The sequence below is a fragment of the Haemaphysalis longicornis genome, unplaced genomic scaffold (genome assembly GCF_048455015.1).
Source record: "Haemaphysalis longicornis isolate Haplotype H1 unplaced genomic scaffold, Haemaphysalis longicornis Haplotype H1 scaffold_2, whole genome shotgun sequence".
In the NCBI taxonomy this organism is placed as follows: domain Eukaryota; kingdom Metazoa; phylum Arthropoda; class Arachnida; order Ixodida; family Ixodidae; genus Haemaphysalis; species Haemaphysalis longicornis.
In genome coordinates, this window is record NW_027526295.1 from 94,389,560 (window position 1) to 94,410,399 (window position 20,840).

A 20,840-nucleotide genomic window follows, 5' to 3' on the forward strand; every position below is an offset into this window, starting at 1 on the left:
ATTATGAATGTGAACGCCGTGAATTTCCACAATCATGCAGATTCCACGACCGTTCCACCTGTAATCCTCATAATACCGTAAACGGAAATAATCTGTCGAACAAAATTTTGCAACACTAGAAAATAAGAATAGTGTCAAATAATTACAGAAACTGGCGAACCATGTACCGCCCTGCGTTCCCACAATAATGCAGATTTCGCGAAACTTCCAAATGTAATCGCTATAATAATGTCAATGAAAATAATTGGGTGGACCAAATTTTGAAAAAAACTAGAAGATCAGAAAAATATAAAAATACAGAAAATAGCGAATTGTGCAACGCCCTGCATTTCCATGATATCGCAGATTTCGCGATAGTTTCAAATGTAATCGTTATAATAACGTAAATGGAGATAATTGGTCGGACCAAATTTTTAAACACTAACAAAATCTGAAAAATATCGAACAATTACGGAAAAAGCCAAACCGTGTAACTCTCTGCGTTTCCACAATAATGCATATTTCGGGAAAGTTCCAAATGTAATCGTTAGAATAACGTTAATGGCGATTATTTGTCTCTCTAAATTTTGAGAAAGTAAAAAAGAAGAGAAATAGTAAAAAGTTACGGAAAATGGCGAAACATATTACGCGTGGCATTTCCACAATAATCCAGATTTGGTGAAAGTTTTACGTAATCGTTATAATAGCGTAGCTCAAAATAAATGGACGAACAAAATTAAAAAAAAAACTCGAAAATGAGAAAAATATAAAATAATAGCCGAAACTGGGGACCGTGTAACGCCCTGAATTTCACAATAACGCAGTTTTTGGAAAAGTTCTAAATGTAATCATTGTAATAACGTGAATGGAAATAACTAGTCGGACGAAATTGTGAAAAAATAAAAATTAAGTAAAATAGTAAAAAAATTGCGAAAAATGGCAAAACCGCTTAACGATGTCCATTTCCACAATAATGCAGATTTTGCCGAAGTTTAACTTGTCATCGTTATAATAGCGTAAATGGAGATAATCGGTAAAATAGATTGTTGAAAAACTAAAAAATAATAAAAATATAAAATATTTACGCAAAATGGCGAACCGTGTAACGCCCTGCATTTCCACAATAATGCAGGTTTCGGGAAAGTTCATTCTCTTGTTATAATGACGTAAATGGACACAATTGTGAGAACGAAATTTTGAAAAAATAATAAGTAACAAAAATGTGAAAAATATGGAAAATTATAAATCGTATTACCACCTGCATTTCTGCAATAATGTAGATTTTGCCGAAGTTCCACCGATAATCGCGTAAATGAGATAATTGTTAGAAGGAAACTTCGAAACACTAAAAAAGGAAGAAAAATTACAGAAAATGGCGAATTGTTTATGGCCTCCGTTTTCTTATTATTGCAAATTTCGCGAAAGTTTCAAATGTAGTTGTTATAAGAGCGTAGAGATATTTAGTTGAACGACATTTTGAAAAACTAAAAACAAGAAAAATATTATGCAATAACGGAAATGGCAAACAATATGAGGCCCTGCTTTTCACCAATAATGTAGATTTCGCCAATGTTCCACTTCTAGTCGCTATAATATAGTAAATAGAGATAATTGGTCGGACAGGATTTAGAAAAACCCAAAAATTTGGCTATAAAAACTCGCACTCAAGATAAGCGGCATGAGAATGCTATGCATTAGTAGATAATTCTCTGAATTTCTGCGGAATGTTTTCTCTTTTCAGTCATTCTCCCGAGATGCTCGCCTTTGTGAAGTGGTTATGGGATTTTCTCCGCTCGAACAACTCCATGTTTTACGCCGTGTGGGTTCTTACTCTTCATCGTGCAAGAGCCAAGATTCGAGTTTTTCAGAATTCACGTTCATGCACTGGCTAGTGGACTTCAAATTTGATGATTCTGAAATGATGAGGTGTGATGCTGCTGAAAAAGATGGGTTGCTCAAGGGCAGCATCACTATGAAGGATGATTTGCCCCCCGCCGAGCATAAGGTGAGTGTCGTTTTATAAGACTGACTGTGACTACGTCCCAAGCATACCCTTGACAGTCCACCTAAAGAAGTTTATCTTTACATTTGCGTGTGTTGCTTTGCGCGCGTCTGCGTATGTGTGTCTAGGTGTGCGTGTGCGTGTGTGAGTGCGCGTGCGTGTACGTTTGGTTTTCTGTGTGTCTACAGTTGAAATATTAGGGAGAAATGTAAGGCGGTGGTTTGGTGCCGGAAATAGTGAATGACATATAGGCTGTAGCAAATCGGTTGAAGCATGGCGAACGCGCAAAAGGCAGGCTTGAAACACACTCTTATAGGCCTCGTGCCCTGCACAGGCTGTACTACACGAAATAAGTATTACTTAACTCTCTGAGGGGTACATGCCTGCGTGTTTTCCATGTGTTTTTCCCATTGACAAATGGTGATTATGCTGAACCCTGTTGTGTATTCTACAGAGTGGACACTTTGAGAACCTAAATTAGAAGAAAATGAAAATAATTAAGGGCATGCATACATTCGCAGTATAGAGAAAACTGTGAAGGGCACACTCTAGATAACTGAACGTCACATGAAGTATATCTCGCGGTATTTGTTTTACTTTGATCGCGTTTATACGGGTCATCTGTCCACAGGAGAAAAACAGCGAGTACGCAACATAATGATTGCATAATTCTAGCATTTGTCTATGAACAATGTGAAACGGCAGATGCAGCTGTACTGCGGGCATGTCGTCGTTTAGCAGCAGTTGAAAATACATGCCTTATTTCTTGCCCGGCGTTACTTGTAAGCCACAGACACCCCCAAAATATTTCGCCGTTAGTGCTACATGCACGTCCTTCAACTCGTTATTCTGCATCCCCTTAGGCCCAGATTGGCGCCTTCGTTAGAGTTGACGGCTTCCAAACATACGACCGCGTCTGCGACGACCGCGTACTCGGCTTGCTCCCAAAGCCTTCATGGCGGCCATGATGCCAACAGATGCACTCAAAATTTCCGCGTTGTAAACCCATGTATTTAGGACCAACAACAGCTTTTCACTTTAAGACACCCCTACTAGCCTATCATTGTCACAAGAGGACCACCACAGGTAGCAGTGTTATAGGTTATTCGGTTTACCACAGATTTTGCCCGTTAGCCGGATAGAGACTCCTGTTGACAATTTCAATATTATCTGTGCCGACACCATCACGATTTGATGCACCCATCTGTCTTTCCCAGGAGGAAGAAGACGCGCTACAACACGAGCCCGATATCACCTCTCTCTCAAGAAGGTCTTTAGCCAGTTCCAAATAACTATACTATATAAGTTTAACCAAACAAACCATAACTATAAATTAACTATAAGTATAACCAAACAAACCACGCCATAAACAATCTACCAGGAACTTGTCTCTGTTCGCAATAATTCCGATGCTATATTCCTAACTAAATCCTGTCACGTACGGTGTATGCCTCCCTGGTAAGAACGACACAGCGACCGAACTCAAATGCCTGCCACAAAGACAATCACTTTCCTTATCCGGGGTGTGGTCGAGAGCGAGGCCGAACAAGGAGTCAACCTAATACAAATAGGCGGTGCCTTCGTTTAAAAACAATATTTAACTACGTACCATACCTTTTTAATCAACGTATTGAAGCTCATGTGAGGAAATTGCCTCAACTCACAACACCCTTTACCCTGTCGCTTTACTGCTCGCGATAAAGAAGTCTGAACAAGGATACAAACAAACGCCCGCTTTCTATCTCCAGGCTCTTCGTTTTCCTCAATGACAATACACCCCGCCGCTGAAAATAATTTCGTAAGAGCTGGGATGAGCAGCAGTGGAAACATTTCCTTGGGGGACGACAAAGGCACAGGGTGGTTTTCAGCAGCACGTAAACAGTGTCATACGTAAACAAGTGACCAAGGCCTCGGTATGCCCCCACCGGAGTGCCCGAGTTCTAGCACCGGTACCCTGGCTTGGAGAGCAATTAGCTTTGAAAGAGTAGGAAAACGACTGGTGCGCACTCAACTTTCGAAAGGCCAAGCGGGTTTCTGTGTTTGCCATTCTCTGGCAATTGCGGTAAGGAACGCCTAATGTTTGTTGAGTGCTGCTTTTGTTCTTAATCGGAACTTTATTTCTTAACACCTCAGCAAAGCCTTCCTGGCAATGGACTCTTTGTGGCCGATAAAACGGAAGAGCATGTTTTTTCACGCCACCAGCTGAAGGACAGAAATGTGCCACTCCTCGGGGACCTTCTCAATTGTCGCCGCCGATAACACTCGAAGATATAGTTTCACCAAATTTTGCGCCGCGGTTGCACGCCACAGCACTGAGACCGTCAAGAGTAAATGGAGGCGGTACAATACACGACTCGGGATGAATCGTGAGTGAGGTTGAGACAGATAACAGGTGGCTCCCACACTGTGTTATATTGATTTTTTGAAGCATATTTATGCAGGTTACAAAATGTGTGATGGGAGATTCAACAGACTCCACCAGAATAGCCTGTACGTGAGGGAGACGCTTCGAAACGGGACTCGAGTAGCCTCTCTGATTGGCATATAGCCTAGCGTAGCTCTAAGGAAGCAATTTACGAAGAATAAATTGCTTCGAGTCCACCATGTTACCAGTCTAATTGACTCCAAGCTAGCCCCCTAACATTCGCGGCAGAGTTCTGACAGGCAGGACTATTTACCACTCTTTACATCTACTCCAACACCTAAATAAATTACGCATAAAGTGCTCTTGGATTTGCTCCCCTCACACGCATGAGTGCTCGCAAATAATCCGCTGACAACCTTCCAACTTTGACTATTCGCTTTTGGAAAATAGTGCCAAACATAAATGAGCTATTTTGCACATATCCTCACCGTGATTTAAATCATCGATGTGTTCGCATTACCATATTTTTTACAAAAAGCCGTACAAATGGCAGACACGTCCCTCCTGTACGCCATTAAGACGAATTCGGCGAGCACACCTGTCCTGGCTGAATGAGCTGAAACTTGCCTTCTCGGCACTGTGTTAAATATATGATGTGTTCAGAAACGTCCGACATTTTATCATTGCTGCCAAATCATGTGGCGGAACCGCTAGCTTCGAAGAGCCTCGAAGGAGAACCGAAGGCGTCATATAAATGCTTTAAAGAGCACCGGATTCCTGAACTAGATATCTGGCTTTACTTCTCGAGTGTATGATAAGCAAAGCTGTGTGGTCCACTGATTTGAAGCTACTGTGTTTAAATAAATGTTGGGTGGGCATTTTAGGATAGTGCGTGAGCATTTTTTGGTTGGGCCTTTCTACGTAAATAAACCTCTACATGTGCGGGGCTTTGAGGACCGAGGCCTTACAAAGAGGCCATTTTATTATTAGGAGCTTTTACTAGAAATCTATATCCGCCATACTAAAAACATGATTGCTCTTTCCTGTCTGCGAAGAAAAGCGAGCAGCGAAGCTGAGTTGTGTTTTGCCTGAATTAGCTCGTGTATGCACAAAATATAACATGTATGTCTTTCTTCCCCCTTAATGAGGTGAAAAAATACTTTTTGGGTAATGAGCTAAATGAGCTTAGGAAGGACTAGAGTTTTTTAACGGACAAACATTGAACTCTCTGAATCTTTCCTTCTCGAAACCTAGACGTGTACAGCAGAAGTCAAATTAAGAACATTTCCAACTTCGCAGTGGACATCGTAATTATTACTCGTACGTCAAACGTGATGTAATGTTAGAGTCTACATAGTGCTAATTGCAATATATTTAGTTTGGGGATACTTTCGACGAAAAGAGTGGCAGCTGTTTTCTGGAACCATGCTCCCCTGCAGGTGGCCATGTATGACTGTAAGGTAATTACAAGGTAGTAAAACTAGAAGTGATGAATAGTATTCCTAACTGCCAATTTCAGTGCGAGTTTGCTCCCAAAATACCTGCATCAGATTAAAAGCTACCCAGTTTTTGTGAGAAACTGCCGACGATGATTTTTTTCTTTTCTATGATGACAGGGACGGACATTGCGCACTGTTGAGGGGTAGCTATATACAGCTTGGTTGCTATAATAGTTTCGCAAATTTGTGGTTTACATTACAAATATGCCATATTGAAAGGCGAGAAATGAGGGTTGCAGAGGGATGCTGTCTCAATAGGGATAAATTTTCTCTGGTCAAAGATAACGTATAAATCAGTGACGAAAGCAGAAAACATGGGTACGAACACTGAAAAGTTCGGCAGAAAGTTGGCATTTTTCGGGATGTCGACGTTTTCCCAGAGAACCAACGCGCCTTCCAGTTAGCTATGACAAAAGGACAACAACACAACATCTGCACGGGAGTTATCTATCTGTATTTGCTTGATGGCTCGGCAGGAAGTCTCATCCCGAGATGATATCATGCGATATTGAAATGATAAATTATATCAGCAGCGTCCCGACAACAGCTGTGCTCCGACGGCCGCGCGAGGCTAGCTCAATCTGTGTTCCTGTTTCGGTGGAAAAGATAAAAAACGAAACTATGGCCTCAACTTTTAGAATTTTGCAGCAGATTCTTTAGTCTACCACTGATACGGTGTAACTAGTTTCTAACAGACTAAGAGCCACTACTGGTTCAAAAATAACGTTATTCAGATTCGTAGAGGGCTTCATTGTTTCGCATTCGTGGCAGTTTTTGCCTCTGGAACTGTGGCGAGTAGCTTTCCTCTAAGGACGTTCTGGTACGACAACGCATATGCGACACGGAACGCAGACGCGAGATGGGGCACGGCGGCTAAATATCGCTCCCTGATATGTGTTCGATGTCCGATACCATGTCCGGTGTCCAATGTCCGATCCACGGGCTTTTACAGAGACATTTCTTTGGTATCCCACACGCCCTAGAGGCGTTACATTGAATGTTAAGCCAATCTTTGACTACCCATGATTATATCGATATCTTTACCAGGACAATTTTTTCCATTTTACCTACTTGGCTTCAAAGGGCTTTGTGCCTTTTTTAAAAGAAAGCATATTCCTCCATTTATTTATTCTACGTGATTTCTTTTACCGAGACCTTCTTTTTGATATCCCACAGGCCTCAACAGCATCAGATAGTCACCATAACATTTCGTGACTATAAGCAGGACGGATTCTTTAGTTTATACAACGTCATTTTCTCCATCGGGGCGTTTGATTTTATACCAAACACGCCCTAGCGGCATCAGTTTAAATTTTAACCCAATCTGATTCAGCATGACTGTAGTCTTGAGTTCACAGCACAAACAAGAAACAAGGGTGATAGGGAGAGCAAGACACATAGACGACGACTAACAACTAAAGTTTTTTGCTGTGACGTCTGGTATATAAATGCAGCAGAAATCAATGCAACAATGCAAAGCGACACATCACACGTGGAAACAAAACAACAATTCGGGCCGACATCAATGCCGCCATGTGCTTACGCGCTGTCTAGATAGGTGATTTTGTTTGCTGATAGCGCGACAAAAGAGACGCTTACACACTTTTCTTGTTTCGGGGCTATTTCATTAGCCTCAAAAATTCCCTCTCAAGTTTATTATTATTTTCATACACTATTGCGGTATTATTGAAGATAGGCTCGCGCTCAGCAAAGTCTATACAAGGTATTCCTAGATGACCGCTTTGAAAATTATGGAAATTTTTATGACGTTTGAGCGATGTCTGACGTGAGCGCCCATTACAGCAATTTTTCTACCACTATTGAGATATGAGTTACAATGGCCGCATTAATTTCCTTAGAAGGCAACATATCTAGCGATGGGTTTACGTTTATATTTACAAGGCGCCTTGGAAGCACTTGTATTTTTGTGATAAGGAATAACTGTGTATCTGCTTGTGTTGCTGTAAATATCGCCGTTACTGCATATGTCATCTGCTATCTCTGCCCCGTAATCCTTCTCTGCTCTCCGCTACCAGCCCTAGAGCCATTCCATCCCGTCTCGCTGGGGTTATCAGTTCATTCGAAGTTCGTTCCACGCAATTCACTTGTCCCCTTCGCAATGGCCCAGCGCGATCTGTTGGGACATAAGGCATTTATTCTTTATATTTTTATTTTTTTAATCAGCCCCAAAAACACGCGATCAAACTCTGTTAATTTGTGTTATTCCTTACTTTGCCTTGATAAGCCAGTTGACGCTGTGTGTGTTTTTTATATCATAAAGACGAATCTAAATTGCACTCTCAATAAAAACAAGGTTCGTAGCCTGGATAATGTACTTGCGTTTCGCTGGAACTGTGTCTCAGGTTTTGGTTTCGGTAACAGATGTTGGCACCTAACGCCTACGCCAGAATTTTTACAAGTTTGAAGCGCTCATGCCTATATATACTCTCGTCAATATTCTTTCGCATTGACTAGCGGCTGAATCGAGTGAAAACAGACACAAAATAAGTGTTAGGTAGCTCAAGAAGGCCACCATTTTAAAATCGGTAAACTTCACACAATGTGCATGAGCGAGGGCATAGAGTCATGATTCTATGATTGTCAGTGCCATCTTACATAGAGGACAGCATTATATGCTATGCAGGCGACAGCGCAGGAATACTCTCCTTTTAATACGACCGGCTTTCTTTCCCCTCAATAGCAGCAGGTTCATCGCGATCCCAGTACGGCACACAGTCACCTTACGGCAAACGCCACGATGCTACTGACAGTCTCATTATACCAAAAACTACGGTACGACCTAACTTCACATCATGCCAAAGAGTAGCTTTCTACTCACCGTACATAATGCCCGGATGCTACGCCACGATGGACGGTACCTTGCTTCTCGGTTGTTGCAAATGCACTACGACATAGAATCATAATACGGCTGACTTACAGTGCGGGAAAACGGAAACAATGCTGGGCGATATGAAGCTGAGCTGCTAAAGAACAGAGAAGTTCAAAGTAACAGGTTATCTCTTATACTACCTCTGAGTTTCACTTTACTTAACATTAATTACTGCTCGTTTGATTTGTGAGGGAAAGAATGCTTTGATACCCGAGCTCAGTTCAAGGCATTGTTGGTTTCCAGGAACCTTTATTGTACAAATCAAATACTCCATAATTAACAACAACTTTCTGAAACCCACAAGTCAGTAAGTCAGTATTGCTGTTAAAAAGGATTTATAAGTAATAAAACCCATAGATGGCTTACTAACACTTACGCTAAACATCGTTCTACAGAAAAAGACGAATATTTGCAAACTCCCAAGCAGTCTCTAAATTTCGCGCGATTACATTGTTTTTGTGGGTCTCGGTCAACACATCCAGCAAGGGTCATACAGTATCATTGTCTCCGCAATAGTCCAACGCTGGTTTCTGGTTAAATAAGGGGTAACACCGGGCGTCAACAACTAAATCATGATTTGTACAAAGTACAAAGAGTGCAGTCTTTCGTACTCATGCCGAATTTTATAGAGCTGTAAATTCTACGACGCACTAAGTTCGTGCCGTTTCAGGAGCGCAAATGCTCTTTCTAAGCGCGGAGTTTAATTACGAGCTTTTTAAGGGAACGCAATGTCGCAACGTTTGTACTCCCACATTTAGGTGCGACAAAATTACATAGCGTGTAGAGGCTGAAACAACTGTCACGTTGTGACATATGATTAAGTTGACAATTTTAAAAGCGGCGTTTACTTACTAACGATTTGCAAATTACATTTGCTTAGAATTGGATAATTAGAACACTAGGATACGGAGGCCACTCAAATGCGCGCGAGAGACGTTGCTCCCCATTGAACCCTGTACAAGAGACCCTACAAATTTGGCTAGTCTGCCGTCCGAGTCACCGCACGCACTATCCAAAAAAGCAAGTATTTATTCAAACTGACAATGTACCGTTAAATGTTGCTTGAAAGGCGCATATGTTTTTATTTTTGCATGTTCCTAATGTATTTATTGCTTGCTTAACTGTTGTATTTTTGTTGCGAGTGCTTCTGTGCCTGCGCGACTGCGTCGACCGACTGTCAGTTGTGTGAACCCTTCGGCACAACATAGGGCCCACCTGAACTTTATTACTGCACTACACTATATGCCAAAACTAATCGAGTGGCTGATCAAGACGCTGATCCTTTCAATTTGACGTAAAGCAGTGGAAGTGAGTTTTTAACTCCTTTTTTGACGCCGAAAGACCGCAGACAACACGCAGCGGACGATAATGCGCAGGCGATAAGGAAGTCGTCGAGTTGTGAACGATGTTGTATAGTTTATTTTGTCACCAAAGATGGCGCCACTGTACGAAAAATTCAGAACAGTGGACCGATCGTAGGGCCACTTTTTGATTGATGGGGCCTATGGGCAGTCTCACAACTCATACATAAAATAACTCTGGTCTGCACTCCGAGGTAAGGAGACGATCAGAGGCGTAAACTATACTTTTCACAGATCAAAATTCCTACATAAATTCATCGAGGCCTGAGAAAGGCTGCAAACAAATAATATTTCCAGGAGAAGGTACCACACAACTGTATAGTTATTTAAAAATGTCTCAGTAGTTAAAAGAGCCAGTTTGCTGAGAGACAGCTGCAGTCTACTGTGTGCTGTCTTCCCGCGGCTTTTATCACCAAAAGCACCTCGCTGAAGACCTCGGACGGCAGACTAGCCAAAGTTCGAGGGAGTATACCTATACTCTATTTTGGAGCAGCAGGTGACCGCGGCTCCACCACGCGGCCAGTAACACCCTGCACAGCAGAGGGAAGGGCATACTAGTTGCAGTATAGAGGGAAGCGTACACACGCGCCATTTTCAAGCTGGTGTATGAGCGTTACGAGCAGTGGGCGTGGGTGCCTTGCGACGTTTAGGCTCACACCATGGCACATATTTCATGCGCGCTTTCATAAGGGGCGCTAACGACGATTGTAATGCCATGTTAACCACGTTATCGGCTACTTTAGCCTAAGTGAAACCCAGGTTCCATCTTACACTTTATTTTAGAGCCCGGTAACAAGCGGTAGGTCGAGCTACCTGCGTTGCTATGCAGCTGGCGTCATGCTGCCGTCACCGCCGCACCGTGCAAGTGGCAACTGCGGCGGCGTCACTGGTTCCGCAGTGTGCGCGGCGCTTTCTTCCGTGAAACGCAAAAGCACCACATACTACTAAACACTGCGACGACACGCAGAAGGCTAAGCCCGGTGCTGTGGCAGCGAAGGTTCAGGGATTGTCGACTTTGGCGGCCCGAGTAAGACCAGCGTGGTGGCCGGTGTGACGTGACTGCTTGCTTCAAGAATTCAGCGGTGCTCCCAGTTCATATTCAGAGCAGTGGGCGGCGTTCGTGGTCGGAGAACATACTTTGAGGTCTTCATTTAAAACAACGGAACGTCTAGCAGGTTTATAAAGGGGTCCAGGGTAGTAGCGAATATTAATATTTTAGTTCGAAGCGAATTCGAAGCGAATAGTCCTCGGGGTCTAATACTTTCGATGCGAATTAAAATGGTTGTCAGGTGTCCGAGAGCAAAAGGGAAATGTTTAAAGTGGGTCTACGAAAAAAATGTTTTATTTCTGAGGTTACAACATACAAAGGCATGGCAGGGAATCCTGTGATAACACATCTTAACCCGTAAAAAAAGTTTGTATATACACTAGCTGTAGAAAAATTTGCGCCCGTCCGCACAGGTAACAACATAAAACACATGCATGCATAAAATATCACTATGATTCGGTAACATTTCAAGTCACAAAATAATGGCATAAAGGCTAGCAGCTCCCCATGCAGTGATGAAGGCACTCCGTTCTGCTAGTTACAAGGCTAAAAGACACAAAAGACATCTGAATATTCTTTGGTAACGTAGTTTAATTGATTGTAGGGTTTAACACGCCGCCGCAACGCTGGCGATGGGGCGCGCCGTAGTGGAGGGCTCCCGATTAATTTTGACCACCTGGGGATCTTTAACCTGCACCTAAATCTCGTGCACACGGGAGTTTTTGCTTTTTGTCTCCATCAGAAAAGCGGCCGCCGCGGCCGGGAATCGAACCCGCGACCTCGTGCTCAGCCATGCAACGCCTTAGCCACTGAGCAACCGTGGCGGGCTTTGGTAACATACTTTAAGCAAAAAAATAATTGCATATAGACCAGCAGCTACACATGTAGTGAAGCAAACGCTCCCTTAAACTAGTTAAAATGCTACATCAAGCACAGAAAATAAAACATCCCAGAACATCGTTATTGAGAACATGTCGATAACATGTTGTTTGATCTCTTGTAGTCCCCGTTTTCACCTATAGCATAGCGGGGCATTTGATACACTGTGCTCCGGATAACATGTCGTTTGATAACTTTAGTCCCTGTTTGCGTCTTCAGAATTGCGTGGCATTTGATGCGCTGAGGTCCCTGTCCTGTCTGGACCTTCACAAAAACGCTCCATGTTGGGTTGGTACTCGTGGATGCATTGTTCATGTCACTTGACTGGTTTACGCAAGTGATGCACACTGAATTTCAAGCGCCGAGTGCAATCAACCCCGGCTCGCTGCACACGTGACACACGGTAACCAAACAAGTCGCTTGATTACCGTTTCATTGTTTGAAAGAATAAAACGGGAGCCTTGTCTACCTCGACGAACGTGTGCGCGTAACATGACTACGAGAGCGCTCTGAATGTACCTTACCTTGATTTAAACTATCTCACTCTGACTGAAACTATCGAACCACCTTCAGGGGCAAAAGTTCCACTCAGTTAGGCACACCTTCAAACTTTAAAAACTTGTTTGTTCCTCTAAGAACTACCGCTGACTTTCGGCGTACTGTCTTAAAAGGTATTATTACAACAGTCAAAACGCGGCTGCCAGCCTAACGTGCAGCTGAAGGTGGCACTCAATGAACCTTCGGAGGCTCATGGTAGCTGCTCACGACGCGGCCTTCTGCAGTTGGATAATGCAGCACATCAGAAAAATATACCTGACTAGCTTAGGCAGTATTGTAAACTACCGCACAGCTTATATTCTGATACCGCTCTTTCTTAGTGTTAACTCTTCTGACAACAGTATATTACTAGGCACGTTCTCGTGCTCGTAATTTTGTTTTCGTTATTTTAGTGGTATCTGTTGTCTCTCCACTATTCACTTTCCATTTTGCTTTGGTTTCGTATTTCTGGTGTTTTTTCTTGTATTACTGTTTGCATTTTCTTTGGAGCATTTTTTGAAGATATTTTCAATGTATTGTTTGTTTTATAAATGGCTGCTTCCTTAGAATCGGTACTTTTTATTTCACGTCACTAAAACAATCCTCGTGTGAAGTACTAAGCTTCCCCACTAGTGGCGCTGACCATCCTAGCTGTCAATTACACTGTCTTCGCATTCTCTGTGTGTGAGTGTTTAGGCGTAAGAAGTTCATAAGTCAGCCTGTTTTTACTGCTTCATCTCTAGTGATCACTTATTTTGATGCATTTATGGTGATAAGCACACACCTATCTTACATTGCAGATAATCGTAGGACGTTTCGTCTTGGGAAGTGATCAAATCATTCAAGCTTACAGGGCTCTGAAAGTCTGTGACAAGTACGACCCAGTGGTGAACAATTGTCAAACGTGGGTTGTGAATCTCCTCGACATGCTGGATATTTTCTTGCCTCCTGACATCAAGACAATTTCAGAAAAGGTGAGTGCACCTTGGTTAATTTCCCAAAGCTGCGCGTCTACACATCGAAAAGCTTGTGACGCATAACCTGCATCATGGTAGCTATATTTGCAATCAATCTCTGCTATAAATCTGAGAAGCGCCATCACTGATATTTGTTCAACCCAGACAGGTCTATTGCGGGCGGTTATAAGCGGTTAATAGAAGCTGTATTTTGCATTTCCTACCTCACCAAGTATGTTTTGATAAAGAACTATTTTCCAATACACCGTTTGGCATTTGACAATGCATGCAAAGATGTGTTTTCCAATACACAAATGTTTCACCAAAACGCATTTTGTAACTGGTGTTTCATGTGTTTACGAGCACATCACGAGCGAATCACAACAACCTTAACTTGTATGACAATTTTCTGCGCGCCAAAATGAGAACGCCACATTGGACGACGTGATGTTATTTGGCCTTGGAGACCGTCTAAAGGCCTCTTCCTTAGACGGCCTTAAGGAGTGCCTGCACAAGTCTCCGAGGGCTGGCGTGTAAGATCTGGTGTATATAGCGCCTTAGCAGATGACTATATGTTTCGCGCCGATCTTCAGAGACTACCTAGTCAAAATAAAGTTCACATCTTGATTACGCGCTGTTTTGATTATAATGCTTCACGTGTACTCTCATTTTTATAAATCTCCGCACCACAAAAATGCCTGGCGGCGTTTTTTTCACTTTCTACAAAGGCACAGCAAGGCCAACGACTCGTATCACCAAGCAATAATGTATAATTGTATAGGTATTACTGAAGAAGAGGACGGAAGAAGAGAACAGAGGCAGGAGGCCACCGTTCCGAGCTGCTACTGCTGTGGGAAGCGGGCCTACACTGTCTAGGTGGCGCGCGGGGGGGGGTGGGGGGGGGGGTGGGGGGGGCAAGAGGTGCTATGTAGAACAAGAACAAAAAGTAGCAGCTATAGGAAAGACGGCTTGCTGTCTCTCTTCTCTGCGTGCGTTACGTTCAGGGCCATTTGTTCCTCATGATTCCTCCTACACACGCAGCACGAGGAGGCGTAGTGGGCTAGTGAATACCATTAGTGAATAGAAAATACACTACCATTGGTGAATAGAGAAAAAAGACATTTCCGCACGGGGTTTGGTTTCAGCACGAAATGTTAACAAAGCCACAAGGGAGGAACAACACAGTACAGAGGAAGGCACCCACCGATCCCAGCGGTACTACTTCCTCATCCTCTTTTACTGCAGTATTTTTGGTGTTTTAAGTATATTTTATCAGCTTTTTTCCGAAGCTGTGCTCACACTTTTGTATCAGGTTTCTCCTTGACCATATTCACGGGTTGTCACGTGTAATAAAAAAAGCTGCCCTAGTCAGCCTCGTCAGGAGATTATAGTGGCGCAGGTAGCCTTGAACCCGTTCTGTAGTACGAGCTGCTGCCTTTTAGTTGACTTTAAACTTGATGCTATAGAAACACACATGTTAAAATTCGTATATGATGAATGATACGGGTGAAAAAATCTTCTACTTGTTGCGATTGTCTTATTGCTCCCGTAGCTGGTGGTTGTATCCAGGGGCCGAATTCTCTAAAAAACAGGCGTCGTTTTGAAACGACGGGGCAGCGCCATGCAAATGCATGTGTTCTGGGGTTGGGGCCGTCGCTTTGGGGCGACGGGCTGGGGCAATCACCGCAGAAAAGCGCTGTGGCAAGGGCGCGAAGCGACAAGTGAAGCGACGAGGGGGCAGTGGGTGTCACTTCGAGCCCTTGCCACAGCGCTTTTCTGCGGTGATTGCCCCAGCCCGTCGCCCCAAAGCGACGGCCCCAACCCCAGAACACATGCATTTGCATGGCGCTGCCCCGTCGTTTCAAAACGACGCCTCGTCGTTTTAGAGAATTCGGCCCCTGATTGCGAAATACCTCTTAGCGTAGACATCGTACAGTGAAGCTGCTAAACGCTAAAATCGCGTGATTCTGCTTTGGTAGAAAATTGGAATTCTGGCTAAGGCTAGGTACCTAAGCTCCCGTTTCACAGTTTTATAATATGTAATCTACAATTGGTTGGAATAATAAGCAAAACAATCGCGATCATTCCTACTTTTTATGTCGTTACTTTTTGATATCTATTCGTGTAGTAGGTTTGCCAGATTTGTTGAAATATATTTACATCATTGCCGGCACAATGACTTAACTTTGATAACCAGGCTTTGCGCCAATGGGAATCCTTCACAGGATGCTGATGTTGAAAGTTGCACCGAACGTAAATTTTACGGCTACGGCTAAAGTGTAACTGAAAATGCGGTCTAACGTGAGCACGACTGATGCATGAAACGTTTTGTACACCACTTCGTAGATCCTGTATCTGCAAGCATGGCTTAGGGAAGCTACGTGACGTTCCTAGACGACCCTTTTTGAGAACAAATCATTACGTATATGACAACGACTCCTGGTTCCTGTAGTAATCGTGCAATGAACTTGTTCCCCGCAATAATCTATAAGTAGACCGCAAACATTAAAGGAACAGTCAAAGAAGTCCAAGCACGCCTAATCATTCTCGGGTGTTGTGATTGAGAAACCAAGCAGGTTCAGCTTTCCGGCTCATGGCAGTCCTTTCAATTGTGATTACTTCGTAGTTCTTTGGCACAAATGGAAAATATTTCCGGGCAGCTACTATTGGGGGAAAAATCTTCCTTTGCGCATACTTCGAAGTCCAGAAGGTAGCGATACCAAGCTCCAAGGCCTTGGAAACTGTACCATAGAAATGCATGGGGAGTAAAGTTTGTCGCCGAATTGCACAAAATTATTCTGAATCCTGGAAAGTGTTTTTAGAGTTTTCATCTTTCGGGCGACTTCTTGCTTTATGCCAAATATCTTTTCCGTGAAACGGTTTCACTAGGTTCTTGACTGGCTGCAGTTTTGATCGAGAAAGCTGGGAACGAATATCCAGCGCACCACCTGAGACGCTGTGCTTCCACCTACGGTTTTCGAAGGGTGTTGCAATGTTGCCACTGGAAACGCTTTGCTCCTCTATCCAACATAACACTTTCAAATGAATTTGATCTGCCTCCTGCATATTGAGCCACTGTGCCTTCCTTCAACAGCATGTAATGGGAGAGCTCACGATGATAAATTTACTGCCTGCCTGTTGGTTAGTTGGGCGTCATTCTTCTGCTTTCCTCATCTGCAGCCAGCGTCGTGGGTGGTTTCCTGTGGCTACATGCAGCTTTTGCTATGGGAAGCTTCCCAAACGAGATTTCGCTTTTACAGACCCCGACGCCAATGCCACTGCAAGCGCTGACGTTTTGCTAAAGAGACATTTTTTGGTTTTGCAAAATGAAGTGGCTTCCACAATCGATCTTTGTCGAAAAAAAGCTGCGTCGTTTATCGTACATGCATTAGGGTCACGGTTTCCTCTTTTGGAAGATTTCCAATTTTCTCTTTTACACCGTGAACAAGGAACAGTCTCGGATATTGACCAAAAACAACCCACCACTACTCATGCATTGAGGAATGCGGTCGCGGCATGCTACTGAAGAAACAAACGTCCTCTCCGCTTGAACCACCGTAGGGAAGGTGGACGAGGCATGTCCTGGCAACACATTGCCACAAGCCAATTTCAAGGCATGGTTGGCGGCCATGCAATACGAACCCCAGTTGTACTCAATAAATGTATTTTTTTCCACTGGAATCCATCGTAGACGGGTCGTCTTGCCGGAATCCCGTCAAGAAAACCAAGTGTGTTGTGAACTCCTCAAACACAGTCGATTATTTTGTGTTTGTGGCCAATTAAACTCTCATGCGGTTCGTCTCCTACCCTAAGATTGTGGGCCTCACGTGTGCAACGCAGCGCAGCCTGACAAGGGGCCCACCATGGGTTCGAGAGAGCCAAGCCGTAAAGGGCAGCGGCGGTCCTCGCCACGCGCGTGCAGTCATTCCGAGAAGACGAAGTAGTTCCTAAGAACTGGATTAATTTACGGGTTTTCCGCGGTACACAAACAAGCCCTCGTATGACGCTCCTAGCCCTGGGGCAGAGAGGGGGTACCCGCCGACCGTACGGTTCAAGCCACAGAGCCCGACGTGCAGGGCAGGTAATCGGCAGCTGTTGGTCCAGGGGCGTAATCCACCGAAGCGCTAGGGGTGATGGGACCCGGATAGGACCGGAACCGACCACTAGACTGACCGAGCAAGCAATAACAACTCAAATCACCTGCGCAAGCATTGAGAGAGAAAGCAGAGGGTGCATGCAAATCCGACTCTCGGTACGTTCGCTGACCTCACGCAAGTGAGAAAACAGTGGCCGCTCAAGCTGAAGCGAGCGAGATGCGCGCGAGCACAGGTACCCGCCTGAGCCGGCAGCTGGCCAGTCTCTCCTGGGTCAGACCGAAGCGGGTGCCCGCCACCGCGAGCCCCTGGGCGGGGCCCCTGCGTCACGCCCCACGTGGCCCACGGACCGGCACGCATTGGTAAACCCGTACCCCTTACAGGGAGAGAACGCGAGGGGCTATACTCGCCCGTGGGGGACATTGGGCTACCATGCTCGCGTAATTGGGAGCAGTCACAATCAATATCCCCAAAAGGTTATCTACACCCAAGAATACTGCACTCCAGTAATCCTACTCTTTATGATCCTCTATGTACTCATTTCCAACCCCCACGCACACACTACCATATCGTCTGGTAATACCAACTAAACCCTGATCTTCCACCCATTGCCAACCTCTCAAGCGAGCAGTGCGAGAGTACGCTGGACAGCACCGGCCCTGAAACGCAGATTTTGCTAGCGCAAAGGCGAAGACAGCTGGCCGTACCGACGGAGTCTTGGACTGGAGTCTCCGACAAAAAATATGCTAACTTCAACTGTGATTAAGGTTTCTTTCTCTCTCTCTCTCTCTCACTCTCAGTGCGTACACAGGATTACTCCGAATGCTTTATGCATGCCTTGGTAATTTCCCAACGATAACATTCGCGGCGCATCATGGCTCTTTTGGGGAAAAGCCGGTATACTCAAACGTTTTTCCCGAGCCTAGCGCCCGCGCAGTCACACATATTTTGTATTTCAGATCTACGACGTGTTCAAGAGCGAAACCATGGTTGCAGCAACCAGAATAATCGTCTCCATGGTCAAGTCTGCTTTTGAAGAGTCCGGTGCACGTGTGGAGCCTTGCGAGGACGGAATTGCCGAAGTCCCTCTGCTGGAAAGAAAGGAAAAGTAAACATCCACAGTGGTTTCAAGTATAGTCTTAGAAGCGCTGCGGCTAAAAGTATGTTTCTGGGGAAATAAAGACTTAAAATTATGGACTCGTATTGTGCCACTGATACGTAACATACCAGTGCAAAGGCTGCACGAATAAAATTACTGGAATGATGCTACGGCACGCGTTTATTTTGGTGCAGCCTAAAGTGTAATTTTGTGGTAAATATTGAGGGCAGTTTTTCTACAGTTTGCATGGCTGAGGGGGGAGTGGAGAAAATGAGCTTGTTGAGATGAGGTGGGAGGTGGAGGGCGGCTTTAGTGATAACGAGAAATCATCCTGGTAGAGGGCGTGGCTTGCTACTCCGTATGAACATGAGATGGACGAAACTAAGCAAAACGAATGAAGACAGGAAAACGCTCACCAAGGACAGCGAAACTGACAGATGCAAGAACGGACCCACAGTACGCGCACCGTAGTAAAGTAAGACAAACATTCACAGTTTTATTCGGGTCGGAGTCACATAGAAATGACTTGAGCGCTCTTCTAGACCAAATTACCACGGCAATTAAGTACCAAGGATCCATGGCGGCGCTAAGTTTCAGTGGTGCTTCACCACGCAGTCCCAAAGTTGCCGTTGTGGTTATTCGGGAAGTATCGAAACGAGAATACACACAGCAGATATTTATTGTCTTCACGAACACTGCAAGCGTGGCAATGCGGCCACGCACGTATTCTGCGAGAAGAGGTAAGAACGGTAAGTAATTGGTAAGAACGACGTTGAGGTGAATTCGGTGAAAATATCTTCGTTACACTCACTCTAACAAAAAAGGTGGTCAAAACAGAGTTCCGTCCACCACGACTTCCGTCACTTCCATCACGACGCTTGGTGAGTCTAGCACAGAGTCACAGATCAGAGTCGTGGTTTCGGCGACTCTTTTTCGACTTTGCGGGAGAGGGTAGCTGATACAAGGACCGTAGAAAACAAATCAAAAAGATACCGCTCTTCTTGGTCGCCAGAGGAGTGACATCAGGCGTAAGGCGTCCCCCGTGTGGAGGCGTCGTGTCGTCGACATGCAGGAGGAGTGGAACTTTTTTAGCAGCCTGTGTGCTCCGCCAGAGGGGCGTGCTTTGTGTTGTGGCCGTTAGTGTGGGGTTCGTAATTACGTGTCCTCTCTGGTCATTGTCGCGACACATTATACAGTGCTTTTACCGTGCTCTACTTGAGGAGAGCGCCCGCGATAATGGGAGATATACCGACGGAGCTGCGGCAACACAGAAATTGCATTTGATAGAGGTAAGTGAAGTATTCACCGCGACGGAAGCTTGATTGATTGAAGGGTTTAAGGCGGCGACGCAACGCAGGCGATGAGGCGCGCCGTAGAGGAGGGCTCTGGATTATTTTGGCCACCTCGGGATCTTTAACGTGGGCCGAAATCTCGTACACACGGATCTCGAGGAAGCTGGTGTAGCTTTGTGGTTAAATGGTACGATGAGGCATAGGGAAATGTGGTTTCTATTTTTAAGCTTTTTACGCGTTCGTTTTATGCACATACTACATCTGTAAAAACTCGCATTTTACTTTTGCGCAGACTTCTTAAAAACTACAGTACCATCTTAAAGCTCCTAATAACTCCTGATATTTTTATTTGTTTCTCTGAACCTTTTGCTGCGTAACTGATCTTAACCGACTACTAGATTACAAAAGACAATATACGTGCGCAATTGTAAATGACAAACTCGTACTGTAGTCGCAGTTGCCTGAGCGGTCGTGACTATTCTATCACCAAAGGTTCCGAGCCAATTTTTTATCAATGTACGATGCTAACCAGTGTTGGTTATTTTATCAGGATTAAGCAGTTAAGCATATGCCGTCAATAAGGAAGTGGACTCCTCTAATGTTTTACCTTCATTACATAAATCCAGGTCACGCAGTTCGTCGAATGTGTAGTTAATCTATCATCTTCATTTTTCTAGGCACAAGGCTACCTGAGTTTCTGAGCCCCGATAAAGCACTTCAAATTTTATATTTGAATACTGTCACCATTGTTCGCATATGTAAAAAAACGTTGGCGTTAAAACATAAAGGTATACTAAGCTAGTTTTAGGATATTGTCACAATGCCAAAGACGACGCACT

General features: G+C 44.3%; 1 protein-coding gene across 1 annotated transcript in view; it reads left to right on the top strand.

The window, feature by feature from the left end:
* Window positions 1–18,757, top strand: part of LOC144167258 (uncharacterized) — a 56,181-nt gene extending 37,424 nt beyond the window's left edge. Inside the window, exons 3-5 of the mRNA XM_077696589.1 lie at window positions 1,721–1,984; window positions 13,361–13,534; window positions 18,570–18,757. Coding sequence (XP_077552715.1) covers window positions 1,721–1,984; window positions 13,361–13,534; window positions 18,570–18,722 — 591 coding nt within the window. The 3' untranslated portion in view covers window positions 18,723–18,757. The remainder of the gene's footprint in view (window positions 1–1,720; window positions 1,985–13,360; window positions 13,535–18,569) is intronic.
* Window positions 18,758–20,840: the final 2,083 nt, after the last annotated feature.